Raw genomic sequence first — 23,427 nt, 5'->3', positions numbered from 1 at the left:
TAACTCTATAATATATTACCATTGGTGATGCAGACTGAGTTGTATGGTATTATACAATTATTTCAATGGTAAGAAATGTTTTTTTAAAAATAAGTTCTTCGGCAAAATTGGGAAAAAGTTGAAATTAAGCAGACAGTAGTACGATACATAAATATTCATGTTTTAATGGAAAATTTCGTGGTTATCATTAAGGTACTGGAGTCCTTGCCTAACTTTCAGGACGACGATATCTATGATAGATTTAAATAATATAAATAAGGATCTAATGAAGACACTTACTAATTTTAATAATCACTGATTATAATCCATCACTTTCATTCACTGTTCCTTCTAATGAAATGACAAGCTACTATAATAGAAGCCACAAAAAGAACCTGTAAGAAACTAGTAGCCTATTTTATACTATTTACGATAAAAACTACTATTTTAATCATCATCATCATCTTTGGGATGGACATGTTATAGCGTCGGTCTCGGCTGTCTAATAACAGTCGTCAGGTCATGTCAGAGGCCTTGAAATTTAATTCATTTCACCAAAAAAACACAAAAATAATACAAATTGATGAGGTGCGACCTGACAACCCTGTCACCAGACCTAAGCCAGCCACGTTACTCGGTATTAGTATTTACTACAATAATTATATCGCTTAACATCAAACTTGGTTATGTTAGAGGCCTACATTAGATCATTTTTCTTGGTAATAACTTGAACTTGAAATCTACTTGAACAAGTGACTGAACACATCATTAACTAAAGAAAACCTGATAACTATATTGAATCAATTTGAGGGAAGCTGTGGTTCAATGTCAATGACTAGATAAGATAGGTTCAACGATATAAAAACTAACAGGTGCATTTTGCCACCAAGTTTCCAATCCAATCAATCTTCACAGCTTTTCTAAGATTTTCTCCGCCATTAATAACAACTCGACAAAAAGCGGGAAAATCGATTCGAATTGACTTGTCGCTCATCGCTTCGCCACAGTCGCTTGTGGTCCACGAGGAGAAACGCAGCACTGTGACGACTGGGGTCATGTTGACTGGTCCACACTACAATCAGTTGACAGGCTAACCAATTGCCGTTCAAATTCCATTTCGCTAAAAAATATTGCCAACCATCCAACAACAACAACATCATCATCATCAACAACAACAACTACTGATTTGCTGCTGGCTGACACATAACAGTGATTCCTCATCAACTGTATCTAGTGACAAAGTATTCGATCATATCCTTGGAAGGAAGCGCGAGTGAGAAAAATAACACAAACTACCCAATCACAAAATAGAAATTTTGCCAGCAAGGTGAGCGAATTAGAGTTGAGTGATTAAGAATCTAATCATTGGAGAACCGGTATGAGAAAATTAACCAATAACAGGTCGCCAATGATAAAGTAGAATGATATTAAGATGGAAGGAATTATGAGAACTGGCAATTATTCAATAGCTAGTAAATTAAGAATTTCGATAGAGAAAGCCAAAACATATATTATGTGGAATCAATAATTAGAATAATTGATAATATTCTGAGAAAAAATTTTTCATTTTAGCTCAGATTTTTTTTTGTAAAAATTGCATGTACTTCTTGTGTAAGAATGTACCAATGTATTGCATGAATATAATTTAATTGCTGCAGCAAGTGTCAAATCAGCGTTTCCACACCTTCAACAGAGGGGATAAAGATGTGCACTTTTGCTATGTTCACCTACTAACTAGTCCAAATTGAGCTGAAAAGTCAAAAATTGTTTCACAGACAACCCCTTCAAATGTCATTGTCAAACGATCACTTGTTGCAGCAATGAAAATTTCACCCCCTACATTGAAGCTGCTATAACAATGAGAGGAAAACTTAGATGAGTGAAATAATACATCATTGCTAAGAGAATTCAATGCTCTACAAATCTACGATAAGCATCAGTTTTTACGATGCATTGTTGGAGAGTTATTAGCCCTGAAAAAGCAAAACATTGGATAAAAACCTGTCATTTTAACAATTACACACCTTCAAGAGCGAATATCTCGGGAACTGTTGGGAATATCAAAAAAATTCCACTAAACAAAAAGTGTAGAAAATTTATCAAGCTTCATTTTTGAATAGTTAGTTATTTCGGTTGAACGTATTGTTCTTAAGATATGAGCGTGGAAGCAAAACACTGAATAATGCAACTTTTAAACCACCCTCATCCCCTTAGCACTTGAGTTAGGAATGGGGACTTTTGATATGTTCTTCTCCTAACTAGTCTGCAAAGCTGCAAACTCAAAAATTGTGTTTAAAACATTCCCTCCTAATTCCTTTGTCAATTGGTCTATTGTTGCAAAAATTGAGATTTCACAATCAACACTAAAGCTGCTGCAAAAGGTGTAGGGAAATTCGTATAAGTGTGAAATTATAAGAGTGAAATTATACATCAAATTGAAGAAAATTCAATGCTTTATAAGTTCATAATCAGCATGGATCTTTCCCATGGATTTTTAAAAAGTTATAAGAGAAAAAATTGAAAAAAATTGGAGGCAAACGTGTTTTTTTACTTTTCTTGCCCTACTACCATAGGTAAGGAAAGTATTGCTTTCCAAAAAAAATTAAGGTACCCCAATTTCAAGTTGTATATACGTTTCAAGGTCCCCTGAGTTCAAAAACATGATTTTTGGGTGTTGGTCTGTGTGTGTATGTCTGTGAACACGATAACTCTATTCCTAATTAACCGATTGACTTGAAATTTTAAACTTAAGGTCCTTATACCATGAGGACCCGACAATAAGAAATTCAATAAATTTCAATTCAAGATGGCGGATAATTACTAAAAAACCATGTTTTTCACGGTTTTCTCGAAAACGGCTCTAACGATTTTCTTCAAATTTATACCATGAATAGCTATTTATAAGCCCTATCAACTGACTGGAGTCTCATTTCTTGGAAAATTGCATGAGCTCCGTAATATTCTTGAGAAAAATGGCGGATAGTTACTAAAAAACAATGTTTTCACGATTTTCTCAAAAATGAATTGACCGATTTATTTCAAATTCATACCCTGTATAGTTATTTATCAGCTCTATCAACTGTCACGAGTCTATTTCCTGGGAAACTAATGGGGTCCACCCCATCCTTGAGAAATGGACTTTGTAAACTGACATGAGTCTTTTGTCCTTCTCGTGCATGAGGTAGGTAGGTAGGTAGAGCAGTTTATGAAAAGAACACATAGTCAAGATATTTCATCTGTAGAACAGCTGTTTTGACGACTTTTAAAAAATCATCGAACTTGACAATTTACACAAAGGAAAAAGTACTCTGAAAACAATTATTATATTTAAACTTATACAGTAGTCTGATCGTAGTTTCAAATATGTTGCCGTCAATTTTCATTATGTTATTCCCTTGAATTATTCCCATATAAGAATCAGGATTACAGTTCAATGAGCAAGGAAAGTTGTGTGAGTGTACCACACCAGATTTTTAAAAATGTCACACCTTCAAGAGCGGATATCTCGAAAACTAGAGAAGATATAGAAAAAGTTAAGAGATAAATATTGTGGGAAATTATGTAAGCTTTAATTTCGTATATATTAATTATGTCCGTAAGATACATAGTTTTCGAGTTATATGCGAGAAACCAAAAAATGGTACCTTTGAACCACCCCCACCACCTTAGCACAGGGGGTAGGGGTGGGGACTTTTGATATGTTTACCTCCTTACTACCCTAGACAGAACTGCGGGGTCAAAAATTGTCTTCCAAACATTTCCTTCTAAAAACTTTATTTGACTGGACTATAATGGTATTGAAGCATAGAAAAATTATGGGAATCGAATAGAATATAATAACCTCCACACAGAACGTGTATAACTGCACTATCAAACAAATAGTCAATACTTGGTGAGTCATAGCAGGACAAGAACTGCGAAATTGCAAATCTATTTTCAGCAAATTTACGTGACGAATGATCAATACTACTGTATCTGCGTTTCAATGACAAGGTTATCTGACCGACAATAAAAATTTTTGTATCTGGAGTAAGCCACTGCTTTATGACAATCAATAAAACCGAGAAAGTGGATTGATAACAATTTAATGAGTGAGAAACCAATAATTCATTGTGACAGATTCAACACTTGAGCAAAAACTTGAATTATATCTTCTTTTGTAATATATTAATCATCATATTTTTCCCATATTTTCCCAGCTATTTTATTTTATTTATACTTGATAATTTTTTATCATTATTTCTACTTATGCTTATCATTTATTTTTTGTAATTTCTTTATTTTTGTTTTATTTTTAAAGCCTCACGCTGATCATCTCGGGGCTCATTTGATATCACTTGTATTGTGTTATTGAAAATGTAAAGTGTGAGTTTTGTTTTATTCAGTAAAATTCAATTCAATTCAATTTCAATTTTATGCACGTGGAAAAATTAAATGAATCCTTCTTATTGTAACAGAATTGTATATTTACTATACATAAAAAAGGAATCTGCTTATACATGTACAGGTTTCGAAATATATGTTTGACGCATCATCACGTCTAAACTACTGAACTGATTAACTTAAAATTTTGCATAAAGATTCGTTATTTACCGAGGATGGTATGGTTATAGCACTTATTAGCACGAGCGACTCATGAATTCTAGGTTCGAGACGGATCAAATTCTTCTTTTTCTGCTGAGAATTTTCAACTCTGATGCAGATTATCCACATAATCTTGACAGAATGATAAATAATTATTATATTTTTTATGTTTCCTGAACATAAGGACTTTGCATTTTCTCCAATCCAAAACTTGGGTTACCTACTAGTACAATAATAATAAGATATTATTGTATTATTTGTAAATGAAGTGTGAGAATGAATGTTCACTGAGCTCAATAGGAACAAAAAGTAAGTAAACTGGCGTTGTGTTCAGGCAACTACTAGTATCTGTAATCAATCATACAATCTGGAAGAAGGAATCCTGTTATAACAGATCAATACGATAAATTCCGATAGCGGTCAGTTATCTATCTAGTTTTCCAAGACATGTTCTCGGAAATAGGTATATGTTATTCAGGTCATATACAAGTACAGTTTGGAATTTTATCGTAATAAAGTCTTTACCCAAGTCGTGAACATTTTATAGAGAACCTACCTATTCTGTAAAATAATTTTCCGATCTAGCTAAGTACTGTATATGCAATAACCAATAATAGAAACTTAAAAAGTTGACAATAATAGAAACATATATACAAGAGGTCATAATAACTAGCAGGTATTGATGAATTGTAATAAATCATTCAGTAAATTGAATAATATAAAATTGTTATTCTATTATGATCACCCTAGCAGGTATTGTATATCATCTACGATATTGATGAATTGTAATATAAAACTGTTATTCTATTATGGTTATTAATATGGAGGAAATAATACTTATTTCAAGACAATCTTAAAATATCTGGTTTGAATAGCTATTATGTGCCTGTTTTAGTAAAGACAATACTAAATTTCAGTCCCAATTTCTAATGGTTTAGCAACTACTAATAAGTTACTAGAATACAAATTGCACCACTCACAACAAGACTAGCATCTTATTGCTAACCAAATTCAATACTATTATATTGGAACTGAATCGTCCCAAAAAATGGAGTAATCTATGACGTAATCCGATAGATTACTGAAAAATTGTATTGGACAATTTTATTACTGGTGATTAGTAGAAAATATTATTTTGCATAGCTATTAAAACTTTGTGTGAACAGCAAAAGAAACATTTAAATGAAAAATGGTTGAAATTTAAATCATTCTAATCAATTTATTATACAGTTCATAATACTGCAATGAAATACAGATGGGATATTTACAACTTGTACTCTGAACCTTTGGATTTTGAATCCGTCCCTTCAAAAACATAAACATGATAAACATACAACTTGTAAAAAAACCTATTTGTAAGTTTATTCCAAAGAACTCGAAGATTTAGCACTCAGTCCATCAAATAATGACAGATCGAAAACATTAATCTCAATAAAATCTCAAAAGTACCGTAACGATACACATTCTATCATTTACGTGTGTCTCATTTGACACTCTACCGTTTTTTCCTTTCCACGATTTCAAACTGTCAAAATATTGTACATCATCGATCATTTGGCTTTTTTCCATTGAACGGTGAATACTATGCCATAACAAATCACTTCTTATGCGTGAAAACGGTTGGTACAAGGAAATATTGAGTAAGGAAAGAGCGAGGAATCGATAAAAATATCTTTTCGGTGCTGTCTTTTACAGTGAAGGGAAACCCCACAAGTTCATCCGGTCGGTCAAGTGAGTCTGTCTTGTTGCGGTTGACAATATTTTTTACAGCATGCACTATTTCAGAATTGGGTCACAAGCACAGCGGGAGGTATCAACCAATCTACAAAAAAGTTTTATTGATGCTTTTCTCAACGTATTAACGCACCAATGCTTTTTTCTCACCAATGTGGGTTGCATTGATAATATTGACTTGAAATAATATTTGCTACTGAATTAGATATAAAAATTATAATTATAATAATAAAGTTTACGACAAGTATTAAGCTACATCAACTCATATCAATATCAGTGTAGGTGTCCGATACAGTGAATATGCGCTACTGAATTTGAAATCAACAAAAACCCATCTTATTGACGTTTCCCCCACGATAAGCTGGATTAATATCTATCCAGTATATGTGTCAGGTACCGTTGAAATATAATTGCCAGTTCTAATGGAACTATTCACACTCATCCCAACCTAGCGCATTGAAATAATCTCATGGCAATGATATTTTCACTTTGAAGGACAAGTTCTGTGTCGATGATATGTGGGAATCCACCCAAGTACATTGAATTCAAGTCGGAAAAATATATAGAGCAAATAGTGATGCTGGAGTCTCTACACTTGGCGAAGAACCAAATGTGGAAACATTTAAATTGTACATGGAATGGAATAAATCGTTATCGTTCTAATATGTCGCTTGTTTAATTGTTCAATTTTGCTCGCTCACATCTTGCTAGCAGCAACAGTTCTAGAGACAAAAGCAAGATGTTGGGCATTCACTTTACAATTACATGAATTGGTATTAATTCGCTCGGTTATGATCAGCCAATATCCTGCCAAGAACCACGTATTCAAATCGAATCAATGCTTCCTCTCTCTCCCATGAAGTTAGAGAATAAATCGATAATCTATTTCACTCTAGATTCGACATGCCACTCTACATTATCCTCCATCGTTCCAGACTATCTGAATTTCTTTTTCATTTTTAGAGTTGATAATTCGTTCCAAAGGACGTCTGTCTTGGACTTGCCCCCTTCAGGTGGCAGTGAGAGACGCTGCCAGCAGAAAAAATGTCATCAAACAGTGTTCACACTTTTTCATTGCCAACTCTCAACTACATCCATACCATATACGTTTTAGAATGTAGTTGAGAACTCACTCACTCAGTCCCTCTTTCTCACACACACATGGTTCGTTGACCTCGCAGGACACCAGAGGACGCCAAGGATAGCACTTCAGCTCCTGCTACTCAACACTTCTTTAGCTGCACAAGAAATAGTCTTCATGGGACTGAACTGCACAGATAATTAGACAGCAGTGAGCATACAGCAGCATTAAATTGTGAATTCAGGGGGAGATATGGGAAACCTATGTTGTAAGGAGTTATATTTTTAATAATTAAGTAGTGAGAATCAAGAAATTGATGATGTTTCCCATGTCGAAGCACTTTATAATAATTTACTTTGAAACTGTCTTAACTTCAACGGAGTTTTAGAATCAAGAATGGAATACTGCAGATTATAACAATATTGTTGTACAACAGAACATGAGGGACAATATAATATAAAGAAAATGTTAATTATCGGTTGATTCAACAATTACTGGAAATATTTCCATCGAAACGTGTAGGGAAAGAGAAAGAGAGAGAGAGAGAGAGAGAGAGAGAGAGAGAGAGAGAGAGAGAGAGAGAGAGAGAATTTTGACTGTTTTTTTCTTTCCCCTTCAAACAGATTGTGCATGATCTGATAAATAAATATGACGAATGTTTATTGAATGACCCCCTGTACACTGTACAGTTACAGTGAATAACTTTGTAAGGGGAGTATTATAGACGACAGAACACACATGAGCCAGCTTTCGACACATTAAACTGAAACTATGAATTATGAAAGAATCTTCAATAAAATTATAACTGCCAGACTAGCATAGGTTCCAAAAACTTGCCAGTTCCGTAGAATTCTCGGAATATAATTTAAATCCAAGTAAGTAAACCCTGAAGCTCAAAAATTTATTAAATGTACTGTTGCCCAGTCACGATTGAAATGCTCCCCTAATCCTCTTTCATGTGAATTGTAAGTTAGTAAAACAAAAATATCAATGGTAATATTAGCGTATTGTTTTTTCATTGTCCCTGAATATTCTAGTGCAGGTGATGAAACATTTTCAGTTTGAATTGGATTTCGAAACTTGGATAAACTTGTGTTTTATTTATTGATTCAATTCATTCTTTCAAAATTTATTGAAAAGTTAGATTTTTCAAAATCATTTTTGAGAATACAATTGATTGAAATATTTGTTGAGCTCCAGTAAGCATCGATAGCTAGTGAAAATAACGTGGCAAGTGGCATGAAATCTTTGCAGAAGATAAACTATCAGCTGGAGAACTGGCGCAGTTTTATAAAACTTGTAACAGTACTTGGGGCGAGCAGAGATATGAAGGTAGACCACTTCTGCATCTGACCTCTCATTTCTTTGTCCACTGATGCAGCAACCAGCAGGAATGCACTTCTGCCACGTCCACTAACTTCACTTCCAGACAGTCTTTGTTTACGACTAGATCTTTGTTCTTTGTCAGTCCGATTGTAGCCCAAGATATATTGTACATAAAAGTGGAGTAATTTAGGAAAAGTATGTCTTTGTAGTGTGGAAGTTTGTATAATTTCAGAGTGTAATACAGTTACTAAAGTATTATTAAGTAGTTAATAATTATAGTAGGAGTGATCAATTCCGGAATAACCATTTTTAGACTCCATACTGAAAATATAATTTTCAAAGTAAAAAAAAACAAACAAAAAATGATTAATGAAGCAACGTGGAACATCAGAAGTACAACAGCATTCACAATAGACCTAAAAACGACATGAATAGAAGGCTATGAAGACTAATAAGAATAACTAATGTTAAAATTTTGTTTTTCTGTTTTGATTTCATTAAGAAATTGCGAACCAATTACGACAAACCACAATTAACTGATGAGCGTTAGAGTTCATCTATCAAACTGTCGAAAAACTACCACAACGACAAATTTCTCTTATCATTTTGATGGCAATCTATTAAATCGACTAAGATGAAACGCTGTAATTAGAGTCAGAAGAATTCAGAGCTACAATGATTAAGGAGAATATAGTGCCGCCAACAAGGAACTGTAGTTCATTTTCAAGGATAGAAAAAGTTGATTAGAATATTGAAGTGTAAAAATATTCCTAAGTACTTATTAGAATCCATCATTTCACACCATTTTAGGAGGAATGATTTGAAAAACTATTCCTAATTCCTAAGTAATTATTAAAAACCATCATTTCACACAATTTTAGGAGGAAGGATTTGCACATTTAATTTTCTATTTGAATAAATGAGCACATTACAACGTGAGATGCCACTTTCTCAACTAAATTCCCATACTTTTTGATATATGTCATATTACACGACAAATTAGAATTGTGCCTTGTGTCTGGTTTAAGGGCATTATCTATCAATGACGAAGATATGAATCAAACAAAACTTTTAAATGGGTTACAAACCACCATTGCACCATGCATTTTATCCTATATACTTTGAGTTGAATTTAAACAGAGCACATTAAAGAATGTGTGGAACAATGAATCAGCGATGATAAATCTTTTATCTAAATGTATTTTAATTGCAACAAGGTTATATAATATTGGACTATCATCAACATGCGTTGTGAGAATTAAAACTAGAATGGTGTTGGTGACATCATTATCTCAATTACTACAATGGAGTTTGACTAACTCTAAGGTCACAAATTTGATCTTTGAGTTCACTTCGACTGACCTTTTGAACTGTCCATTGAAAGAATAAACTGAATCAATAAATAAAAACAAGTTTATTTTTTATCCAACTTTTCGAAATCTAATTTAAACTAAAATTGTTTCATCATCGGCACTAGAATAGGACAATAAAAAAGCAATAATATTACAATTATTGATTTTTCCGACTGATAAATTCATGCCTTTTCAAATATTGTTATCCATTCTCTTTTTTTACAACTTCCCTTCAGTTAATTCACATGTTCTACTTCTGTTGACATTTCCTACTCATTCAAATATATTTTTTGTTATATTGAGAGCAGGGGCGAGGCGTGACTTTTGGGCTCAGTCATCTCCAGGAACAATTCAGTTGAAAGTTTGAATGAACAGTTTCGTTATTCTCAGGAAACATTTTGTATGGATTAATCCATTTCATGAGGAAAATCTAGAAAACTATTTCTCCATGAAGGCAAGACTCATTATTCACCCTTAGCAAAAGGGAATGTTATTGTTTGTCTCTTAAACTAACTTAGAAGAATGAAAAGTCTTACCTTTTATGCTTAACTTATGCACATCGACATGTAGACTTCCACTAAACTTTTTCGGTGTTAAAGCGTTTGCATCTAACAAAATTGTTTAAACTTATTTGATAAATTATCAATGATATTTTATTCACTCCTGTTTCGTAACATTAGTTGTTTTCATTATTAATCCTTTACCTTTCGACCTTACTTACTCACCCCTATATTACTTACACCCATTTTTCCAATAACTTTCAATTCATGTTTTGTTGATGAGTTTTACCAAGTTCGTCCTAGAGCACATTATCGTATGTGGTAGAACAACTTCAAGCTATTCACAATGGCTTGTTTGAAATTTGACAATCAGATCATAGACTACAACAGAACTGCCAATTCCCCCATTTTTTGAATAGTTTATTAATGTTTGAACTGACCTTATGCTGTTTGGGGTGTTTGCGGAGGTTGGACTTGCCGTTGATGAGTACGTTGTCGTTCTCGAAGCATATGTCGCAGGGGGAGGGCGGGCCACGCAATGCCACCCCCCAATCATCGTCGGCGTCGGCGTCTGTTGACGACTCCTGAAGACTGGCTGCTGCGTCGTCTAGCACTATTATGCCGCTTTCGCCAGGCTGCAACACACAATTGCAACACACAACATGAAGCACGTGATCAAGTTGATGAAATTATGTAAAAGGTGCTACAAATATAGATTTATAATCACTTCAAACTGTCGACTTTTTCTTCCACCTACATTCACAAATTACATATTTATTCAAATTTTCTGTTTTTCCTCCTATCGGGGTAAATTCACTCGCGAGAAAAAGTACTTTTGTTCCTTGATGGACATATGACTTTTTTCCTCGACCTACAATCACAATAACGTATTATTATAATGTTTAATTTCTATATATTCACATTATTCAGTGCTTGAGATATCAAGTAGCCTATTCTGCTCTGTAGGGTGAAGCATATTTCGTTTATTCAAGTTTGCTTTCTTGTCTTACAGAGATTTCGACAAATTTTCATGAAAACATGAAATACATAGGCCTAGTAGATAAGGAATTTGATTAGTTAAAGAAAATTCTCAAACATGGAATACATAGAGGCCTAGTAGATGAGGAATTTGATTGGTTAAAGAAACTTCTCAAAATTAAAGGTTTTTTTTTGTGCGAAATGACTGGATTAAGAACCAGTAAATGATAGATGAAGATCAGAGCTGTTAACACGCAATAAAATTAATATTAACGATTAGATGTTCAGTTGGAAGACTAAAGAAGTTGAATTCAACCAGCGATGTGTTTTACCTCATGGAGGAGGGTTTATTATCAACTTTTATAATATTCAATTTCGATACATCGACAAATCATATTTTTTTACCAATTTCCTCTTTTGTATTCAATTGAAATAATAAAAATTCGAAACATGATCTCAGAATGATCCCTTCTTTCTATATGTATGAATGGAAGAGCCCAACTGTATTAAGAGTCATGAAAATTGGAAAAAAGGTAATGTCTCCATCTAAATGACGATAATCTACTGAAAATATAAGTTTCAAAGAACAACAAAACGTTGAACTTTCTAACCAATTCAGAGAAAAAAATTTACAACTAGTTCAAGACAGTAAACTCTTTGAATAAATACTTAATTTAGAACAAACTCTTCTGAAATGTATGGTTTTACTCACAATTCGTATTACTTATAAGTAAAAAATAAAAAAACTGGAGTGAAGTTATTCTGAAATAAGCTGTTTGACTAGGTGAAACTTGTGCGAGAGAAAACGGACCATTTCACAGCTCGAATCAGCCAAGCTTTCGTTGCTTGCTTCGAAGGACATCATTCAACGCTTATTGAATCACTAAAATGCACGTCTGTCGTTTTCATGTACATTTTAAATATTTTTTTAGTGATTCAATCGAATTTCTGTAGTATCGTAGTATTTTGGCGTGGAAAAATACCGCATTTATCATCTAAAACCGTAGTACCCATCTATCATGTAAAAATACAGCAATCATCATGCGATTTTGTTTTTTGCATTTAGTACAGATGTACAGCACATGAAGATGCAGCAGCAGTATACAGTATAAAATCCAACTAATTATTGTTCTTAAAAACAGAGTGGCTATCATTCATAATATTGAGAATTGACAAGCAAACAAGATAGATTTTTTTTAAAGAAAATAATATGACTGCCAATAATAGATAGAAATATAGACTTGACAATAATATAAATAGAGTTATTCAAGAGACATAAGAAGCAGAAAGATAGTAGATAAATAATGTTTCAACTTTAGTATTGAAAGCATTGAGTACTGAAAAGTTATCAATTCTTTTGACATTAAAGTTCTAAGGACTTCAAACCTGCTACCTATATATTAAATGCAAATCAAAATAAATTTGTATATCACGAAATAACCTATAACTACACTATAACATTGTGAAATATTCCATTTTTGTGGCTTTGAGATAGCCTATTGCTTAGTTGGGGATATGTTGTAATGAATGGCATACGATACAGACTATGATTATCAAATTTTAGTAACGACTTGTTTTGATGATATAAAATATTATGCTTTATTCGATTCCAAATAACAATTTTCAGTGTTTTATTAATTTAATATTTAATGATAAACGATAGTGCAATTTAGAATTTTGCAACGTGAGTTGAAAAAGTTAATAGCTAATAAAATTATAATATGGCGACCGGGAAATTCAGTTTTCATCGAAAACTTTGTGTGTGTGTGTGTGATTTTTGTTTGTGTGTGAGTGATCTTTGTGACGCAACACTCCCCTCCAGCGTCCTGACAGTGTTCCAGATGCTATTTTTTTATTAACTACTTTATTAGTTATTTTATTTTATTAGTTATTTTTCGTAATTTTTTGTCTTTTGCAGCTTTAATATAATAAGATTCAATCCTAATGGCACGGTTTAAGTAATAATAATTTTGAATTATTGAACCTAAAAGATGACAAAAGTATGAAGAGTTTCCCAAAGTCTAATTCTCTACTATTCGTCCAATACTGAAAATAGCAGTAGCAAGTGTTTAGTTGACGTAAAATATTGCAAAATTATTCAGAACAAAAAGTTATGCCAAATAATGACTTGAGCTACAATGCAAATAATGCAAGCTTAAGGTATCATACAGATACATTACTCTGTTTAAGATATTGAAAATGTACTAATTCTAATCTAATGGAATGACAAGAGAGATTGAAAATAATAGAGCATTAATAATAGATTAATAATAGAGCATTAGAATAATATGTAACAACTCTGCCCTAGAAAGTTTTGTGAACCATTAAAATTTTATTTAGTCGAAATACTTCTAGTCTTGAATTTCAATTTGGTTGTACATCACCATACATCACCAGTTAAACACTAACCATGTATTTCCTACAACACTTTCTCGTTCACGCAGTAATAATGGATTATGGACCATAAAGAGAAAAATATATGACCAGAAGAAAAACCGAGATGTATAGTGGACCTTTTTCGTATAAATCCGGCCACGACAGCAATTGAGAGGACAGCAATCTAGTCATGTAGGAAGAAGGCAGAAGAGTAAGTAAAGTATAGTTGTTCAGTTGTAATTATGCCATTAGGTAAATTGGATTCTGTGTCCCAGTTACGGTTAATCCGATTGCAGGCTTTTGCCCTGGTCTGGTCATTGCCAGTTGTGTTTCGGAACACTTTAAAACGCCAGACACGGATAATAATTCTGCTACAAATCGTCGAAAACGCGCCGTTCAATTAAATTGCCTTTCGTTTAAGCTAAACCCAGACTATGTTTTCAAAGATCTGATAATTGAAGCTTTGTAGGTGGTGCTCTTCTACAGGATAAATAATGAATACAAAAATGTACAACTAAATGACAATCGTAATTTAATGTTTATCGCGTCTACTATAAGGATTATTACAAATAAATTGTCTTGAGCGATGAGCGTCCATCAAACAAATCAACATCGGTACGTTCCAGCAGTACCTGGTCCTAGACTAAACTAGAATAAACTATGTATGATGATTACAACTTTGAACGTGCTCCATCATCGGATATACATCACATAAATACAATGTTTATTATATCATCTCTATTATTATTATAAAATATTACCTACATAGACTATTATAACGATGTATGATGATTACAGCTTTGAACGTGCTCCATCATCGGATATACATATTTATGTACATCACATAAATACTACAAGTAATTGACAATAATAATGTTTATGATTAATAATTTGTTTAATATATTATTATTATTATATTACCTATATAGACATAGAGCATCCATTAACCAAATTAACATATACATAAAAGCTAGATACAGACTACAATAAAATAAGAATCTAATATAATTAAGAATATCTGAGAACGAAAATAATTTATTGATTATTGAAGCTCTGATGGTGCTCTTTTGTCATAATAGTAATATTACAGTCCTGGTGCTCTTTCGACATAATAGTAGCCTAATGATACAGTCCTGAACAATCTGATCGATTTGAAGAATGTAAATGATTTTAGCTGAGAATAATGCCTACTTGTCTTAGTCTAGTACATTAGTAATGGGAAGGATGATAATGAGAAAAAGATAAATAAAATCAAATTGGTTTTTATTATACATGATTTCAGGGTACAAATATTCATATCATACAACAACGTTACATCTTCTGCAACCAAACAATCATAAATAAAACTTACAGTTGAACTTAAATAATTAATCATTATAACTTAATCTGACTGCTATATATCGTAGCTACAAAAAATACAACATTATGTTTTAAAGAACTTCATGAAAACACTACACAAAGGCAAAGCCTGTGTGTGGAAGAGGGTCTTGGTGATGATTGGCTAACCTCGGACTGTCCCCATACTTGCATCTATCACATTCTTGGGTAAACCAGGTATTAATATCAGAAAACATTTGAAGTTTCAAGGATTTTAAGTATAAAAGATGTAGACATTTAGAGTTAAATTTGGACCATCATTACACATTTGCTTTATCTATACAATGAATGAATTATCACTTCTATATTTGTCCTCCCAATCTCCTTTAACCAGTGATTAACATTTTTTTAATAAATATATTTGGATTTACCTTCGGTATTACGTAGATTTTCAGGCAGATTTCTATACAAAGTGTGTGCTATAGAATAAGTATTTGTAGTGGAATGAGTTTTGACTAGCCTTGGAACTTGGATTCCTATTGCTTCTGACGAACGAGTTCGATAGCTGTGCTCAATTTTCTTGAACATATCTTTATGATTTTTGTACATGTATAACAATATATTTCTTACATAAATTTGCCTTATACTTAAAACATTGAATTCTTAAAAAATTCCATTAGTACGAGTGCGTATACGTTTTCTTAATGCTGTTTTAATAATAGATTTCTGTGTAACTTCCAAGGGTTGTAGTAATGTTTTATAGGCACCCCCATATAGTCCTCCAGTCACTATATACATTGGTGCATGCAATTCATATTGTAATTATAATTTTTTGATATATTATTCGGGTACATAAGTGAATTTCAGAACCAATTTCTTCATGCAAAAATTCCTTGTGCTAGATACAGGGTGGCCCAAAAACCTCGTATTTTCGGCTCATTTTCCAGCTTTCAGCTATTTCTGCCAAATCTCGTAATCGGACAGAAAAATTTGCACTCGCTTTTTTTAGATTATAAAATCCTGAATAAAATGAGATCATTCGGAACTCTCTATCTTCAATGAGTACTGAGTTATGATTTTTCAAAAATGAGTGAAATTTGAAGAAAAAATAAATTTTTTTGAATTTTAGTTTTTGATCAACAATATCATCCGATTGTTACCATTTAGATGTATAATTCGAAATCCCTCTGGGCGTATTTTTGTGCTCTACAATCTGAGATCAGGTAGAGCGCTCTATCTCATATAGATTTCCAGGTACACCTGACAACAATGCTCCTTGTATTGTGAAAAACACCTAATTTTCAGCTTCAACCATCATCACCAACTACATTGTACTCACATTGATATTTCGCACAATGACATAAGTTCATGAGATTATGTTCTATGAGAATCACCCGTTAGATGCACTTCATTTCAGTATTTCCTAGTGGAGAGGCGCGCTTAAGGACACCTCAAGGATCAAAATTTCAAACACTTAAATCATGCATCATAAGTCAAATTCGGTTAAAAATTGAAAAATTTATTTTGAGTGTACTTAAGCCCATAATTCAATACACAAAAAATGGCCAATTTCTATATTCAAAGCTGCATGTCTTGTGAAATACTTCTGATAAAATTCCCAAATCTAGTGAGGATGTGATAATTGTCCCCCTCTATCCACTCCAATAAATAATACTTTCGATTCCAATACAATTCGAATGTTACAGAAGATTCTAAGAATGGCGATTTCAGTTTTTACATTTTTCTCGTGATTTTACTGTTGATCAAGAGTTTCTAAAACGAGTCTGATACATCAAAGAAGCTCACGATTGATTCCAAATTGAAGATAAATTCATCCTCTACGAGCTCAGTTGCCTAAAATCCATCTTGAATCACTTTTCTCTATCATAGAACTGCCAAAACCGTTAATAAGAGAAAAATATCTACAATTCCGGATTTTTCTCAGCAATCAAATCTCACTTTACGAACATATTTTTTTATTAATCATTTACAGCAGATGAAAGAGAAAATTCTATTGTACATTTCAAGATCAAGTAATGATTTTTTTAATAAGGGGTTACCGAGATACATAGCTTTGAATATAGAAATTGGAATTTTTTTGTGTATTGGAATATGGGCTTAAGCATACTCAACAATAAATTTTCTATTTTTCAACCGAATTTGACTTATGATGCATGATTTTGGACCGCCTTGACGAGCCAAGAAGAATGAAGTGTGATACGATAAAATCTGAGCATTGTGTCAAATTTATAAGTGTTTGAAATTTTGATCCTTGAGGTGTCCTTAAGCGCGCCTCTCAATGTGAGGACAATGTAGTTGGTGATGATGGTTAAAGCTGAAAATTAGGTGTTTTTCACAATACAAGGAGCATTGTTGTCAGGTGTACCTGGAAATCTATATGAGATAGAGCGCTCTACCTGATCTCAGATTGTAGAGCACAAAAATACGCCCAGAGGGATTTCGAATTATACATCTAAATGGTAACAATCGGATGATATTGTTGATCAAAAACTAAAATTCAAAAAAATTGATTTTTTCTTCAAATTTCACTCATTTTTGAAAAATCATAACTCAGTACTCATTGAAGATAGAGAGTTCCGAATGATCTCATTTTATTCAGAATTTTATAATCTAAAAAAAGCGAATGCAAATTTTTCTGTCCGATTACGAGATTTGGCAGAAATAGCTGAAGACTAGAAAATGAGCCGAAAATACGAGGTTTTTGGGCCACCCTGTAGGCTATCTAGCACAAGGAAATTTTGCATGAAGAAATTGGTTCTGAACTTCACTTATGTAGCCGAATAATATATTAAAAAATCAGAACTACAATATAAATTGCAAACACAACCCCTCTTTTATGTCTATATTGACTGTATTAATAAGCTAAAATTCCCACTTCGATAAGTGACTGGACATAAGAGAAATAAATATTTCGTAGCTCTTTTAGTGATAGAATTTTGTTTAATTGGTGAAAAATGTAAATAGCTTTGCGAATTTTACTTTTCAAGATTGCAATATGAGACGACCAATTCAATATCTATCATTACTCCTAAATTAATATTTATAAGCTACTACACTTTTAATCGATTCACAGTTACATTGTATATTGGTAGGTTCAGTACAAGAATGTAGAGTGATGTTATTAATTCTGTCTTCTTGCCTTCTTCTGGAAAAAAATTCTATGAATTCAGATTTCTTGATATTTAAAGTCAATATGTTATTGTCAAACCATTTCTTCAAGAGATGAAGATCTGACGTTGTGTTTTGGTACAGTTCTTGTTTATTTTTACCAGTTACATGTATTGCTGTGTCGTCAGCGAATAAAAATAGATTTCTCTTGATTGGAACTTTCGACAAATTATTAACATAGATTAAAAACAGTAAGGGACCCAAAGTACTTCCTTGAACCACACCATACCGTACTCTATTACATTTGGTTTACTATCTACTCCTAATATTTGAACAATTTGTTTTCTATCAGAAAGATAACTTTTGAACCATTGATATGAAATATCACGAATTCCAATAAAATCAAGTTTTTTCAGCAGTTTTTGTTGATCAACGGTATAGAAGGCCTTTGCCAAATCGAGAAATATTACTAAACTTTTCAGATTAACACTTGAAGCCTGAACTCCCTAGAACTTGATACAAATATGCATGAACTAAAACCCCCACAAATACCTTGTAGGTTACTTGTTACGGAATCAATAAATAATTACTTTTCTAGAAACGGTTGATACAAGAGTGAAAATAGGTGGGATGTTTCCGGACATGTAAATAGTAAGCTGAGGTCATGATAAACGTTATAACAGTAACTTGTGTAATAATTTTACAATAAAGTGTAGGTATTCTGTCAAACTGCCATTAGATTGTCGATGTGATCTGTATTAGATTTATTTGAACAGGAGCAGACCAACTTAGAATGTATAAATGAGCCAAAGAACTATTGCTCAGATTGATGGGTGGATATGCACACGCAGTGCTGTATTAATAGCAATCCAGTTTTTCACAATGAGATACTGATTTACATTTATGGATATCAGTGCTAGCCTACTAACTTTTCTTTTTCCTTTTTCTTGTCTCCATCTTCTGCTACTTCTACTTCCTCCTCTACTTTTTTACTCCTTCCTCGTTTTTATTGTCTTTACAACCTTGAATAAAGTAATTCAATCAATCAATCAACATTATATTCTTATGTTTTTCTAATTTTTATTTATTTATAATGATTCAATTTTAATTCTAATTATACTTTACTACTTACTATTTATAGACTCATTTCTTCATTCTCTTCTTTTATTTTTTTTAAACGATGTTCATTTTTCTTTCAAATTAATTTTCTTTTCCTCTCTGCATCACTTCTTACTTGTTTCTTCAAAACTAAATTAACCTTCTACTTCAACATCTACCTTTACTTCTTCTCCATCTACTTGTACTACTTTTACATAGGCCAATACTTCCTCGACGTTATTCTTTTTATACAAAATCATATTTTAATGATTGTCCGACTTCTATGTATTGTCTTCCTTCTATATACTTGTTCTCTATAATCTCTTACATTTCCTTCAAATAAGTTTTGCTTCTTATATCTAGTTTACTGCTTCTCTTCCCTCACCACAAGTTCTACTGTAACGCAACATTATAATGTTTTTCTTCAATCTCATTCACATTCTTTTTCAGCTACTAAGTCTTCATTGTCATAGGTTCTTGATCATTCTTCATTTTCTTCAATTTACAATTTCCTTCTCTACTATTTTCTCTTTCATCGGGATATTTCTAGATCTCTTCTTCCTCTATTAGGACTCCTATTTGTTCGCCATTCACTCGTTTCTCACCTCTTCTTTGCCCGTCACACACTTCAACCACTCCAGCATTACACTTCCGTCTATTACCGTTGTTTCAGCAATTAGCGGTCAACGCACGCAGCGCGAGATTGAAACGGTCTCCGATTGGAGAAGGAAGAGAGGAGAGGAGGACGGGATAAGGAATTGGCCAGGATAAAAATTGGAAGCGGCTTTCCTACATTCGACATTCTATGCTAATTAGGTGTGCATATGGCGCCTGCCCACTATTATAAATAATTAACTACTATCGCATTAAGAAGCGACACGCACCCAAGGATTTCAACTTGCTACTTGTACAAACTCATGTCGCTTCTTGCCGACCGCACTATAACAGTAGTGAGTGTGAATGAACTTGAAGTGGCTCCCACATAGAGATAGTATGCTAATAAACTTGATTCAGTCAATCCAAATGTTTACAACAACTGACTATCACTTGAGAAAAAGTACAATTAATCAACGAAATATACAGTAGGGTACGAATAGGAATATTCTTTTGCTATTTATAGACCTCGCAAAAGCGTTCGACACAGTTGACCGGGATATCCTCATGAATAAACTGTATTATATTGGTGTAAGGGACATGTCATTAAACTGGTTCAGGAGCTATCTCTCGGACCGTCACCAGATTGTTACTATTCTCAATGAAAATAGTATAAGTAGAGAGTTGAATTATGGCGTTCTGCAGGGAAGCACCCTAGGACCAATTTTATTTTTAATTTTTATTAATAACTTGGGAAAGCTTAATCTACAGAACGGTGATTGCTTCTTATATGCTGATGACACAGCTTTACTTTTTGATGGTCACTCTTGGAATGAGGTATACAAACATGCAGAGTGTGGACTGAATGAAGTGAAAAGATGGTTCGATCAGAATCGTCTAACTGTCGATGTGAGTAAAACTAAGTACATGCCAATTTGTCTCAGAGAAGATGCCGAACCTGTGGATATGGAGTTAAGATTGCACTCATGTGGAGCGTTGGATGAATGTATGGTATGTGACACAGTTGAAGTTGTCTCAGAATATAAGTATCTAGGAGTATTATTCGATAAACGTTTGAAATGGAGCTCCCATATCATTTTCACTAGGAATAAATTAAGGAAATTATTATACATTTTCAATTTTTCAAGTAAAATCATGAATATTGAAATGCTTAAGCAAGTATATTATGCATATGCCCAATCTATCTTACAGTATGGTATCTTAGCTTGGGGAGGCGCTACATAGACTGTCTTGAATCCCTTGGAAGTGACTCAAAAATATATTATTAAAACGGCGTTACAGAAAAATAGTAGGTACCCTACTGAAACCCTATTTAACGAGTTCAACGTATTTAATATTAACCAGCTGTATGTTCGATCCCTACTTATGCACATCTACAAGAATAAACCAGACATATTCGCTCAAGTGCAACATGGCTACACAACCAGGAGCTCGGTGAACGGTGGCATTGTTATTCCTAGAGTATCAAAATCAATAAACACAAAAAATTCCTTCTATAAAGCAAGTATACTTTACTCAAAACTCCCCCAACACATTAAAGACATTGAAACACGGTCCATATGCGTATACAAACGCCACATTAATAGATGGCTTTTGGAGGTTGGTAGGATAAGAATTTTAGATTTTCTTAAATCAAATTATACTTTTTGATAAGACTAGCCTTAATGCATTCTGAGTCGGTTGGTCATTGTTCTGATCCGTTTCTCTTGTTCATTCATGGCTTGACAGTGAGTTTTCTGCCCCTCATTCATTTTTCTCTCTCTTCTTCTTCTTCTCTTCTTCTTCTTCTTCTTCACTTCATACTTCATTTTTCCATCTCTCATTTCAATCTTTTCCATCTTTCACATATATTGTCATGTATTTCATTATGTTAACTTATTAAGAACTATTGTCATTATGAACTATACAGATTGCTACTCTTTCCTGCACACAGGCATTTTGCCCATGCATGGAAAAAAATGTGTATTATTTTTTATTTGAAAAGTATTTTGTTTGTAACATGAAATAAATAAATAAATACAGTGATTGTACAAATACGCATCGTGCGAGTCAACCACCCAAAAATGGAAGTATGGCTGTCTAGGTCAACATCTGCTCTGCTTGTATATGTTACAAAAATGTACAGTGATGTGTTGTGTTGAGGGGACACAATTTGCTTCCAGAATGAATAAAACAATTGAGAAACATAATAGGTTGTTCATAAAAAAAATATTTGAAAAATATTAGCATGGCTTTTGAATGTTATTGCTTCTTTTATTAAATATTCAAATAAAATAAAGTAAAGTGTTGCTTTTGTACTGCAAGGCCAACATCCAGGCTACAGACTTACAACACACCAACTGCACCTCCGAGGAAGTTGATTAAACATGCATGAAAACCGGCACGAAAACGTTATGGCCCAACAAAGCAATGTCCGATGTTCAATGCCGGACTGCACCTATTCCGTGAGATTCAGACAACATACATCAAAATGTTCGTTCTCTTCGAATCAAAATTCTGTATGCTCAAGGAAATAAACGTAACTGACGTTGCACAACAATGAAAAATGGAAATAAAATAAATGTGTTTTGGCGGAAAATGGGCCAAAGTAATTTACATCGGCTCGACACTCCAAATGGAAGAATTATCAGCTGGAAGCTAATCAGCCATGTAAACGACTCCACAAAGTAAAAGCTACTAAATAGTACGGTATGCAAGTAGGAATTGGATCGGCCACTATTTTCTAGGTCATTAAAGAAAGGAAACACATTGCCTTAGTGACAGATTTGAGTGGAGAAGAGTAAAAGTATAGTGGTACAGTTCTTCCAACTATGGCCAGACAAAAGCTAATATGTTTCTCTTGTTATTTAAATTCAAGATACAAACACAGACAAGAATCTGTGATAAAAGCTATGTTATTTTAAGAAAAAATGTCTTTTTAAAAATAGAAACATCTTAATGGAATTGGTCTACTTATTCACAATCATTTATGTTCCATCATCATGAAGGGTTAATTACGAAATTAGAAACCAATAGAATAATACAGTATAAAACACTTTTTTACTATCACACAATGATATCTAGTCTTATAATAATATCACCTGGTAGTATTGAATCACGGAAGAGAATGTCTAGAGCTCAATATCTTGACGAAATACAGGTGTATGAAAGAAATCAATGTTAACAAAGAAACCAACCATATTTGTTGACTAGATAGGCAAGAGAATTAATATTGAGAAGTGATACAGAAAACAAAGAAACAAGTGCAAGGTCGAGTCGAGAGCATATCGTGTAACAAGTGATAAACAAACCCGAGCAATGATCAGAGGTTGATTGAAAGTGTCTCATACAGAAACTATGAGTCTCATACAGAAACGAG

General features: G+C 33.1%; 1 protein-coding gene across 3 annotated transcripts in view; it reads right to left on the bottom strand.

Moving 5' to 3' along the window:
* LOC111047290 overlaps nt 1-23,427 on the bottom strand; it is a 117,405-nt gene that overhangs the window by 72,440 nt on the left and 21,538 nt on the right. For all 3 annotated transcript variants that reach the window (XM_039432370.1, XM_039432369.1, XM_039432368.1), the window contains exon 2: nt 10,997-11,191. In XM_039432370.1, the coding sequence (XP_039288304.1) occupies nt 10,997-11,191 (195 nt within the window). The remainder of the gene's footprint in view (nt 1-10,996; nt 11,192-23,427) is intronic.

This window comes from Nilaparvata lugens, chromosome 7, assembly GCF_014356525.2.
Source record: "Nilaparvata lugens isolate BPH chromosome 7, ASM1435652v1, whole genome shotgun sequence".
Classification (NCBI taxonomy): domain Eukaryota; kingdom Metazoa; phylum Arthropoda; class Insecta; order Hemiptera; family Delphacidae; genus Nilaparvata; species Nilaparvata lugens.
The sequence above is the reverse complement of the archived record's forward strand: the minus strand, read 5'-3'. Positions and strand labels throughout refer to the sequence as shown.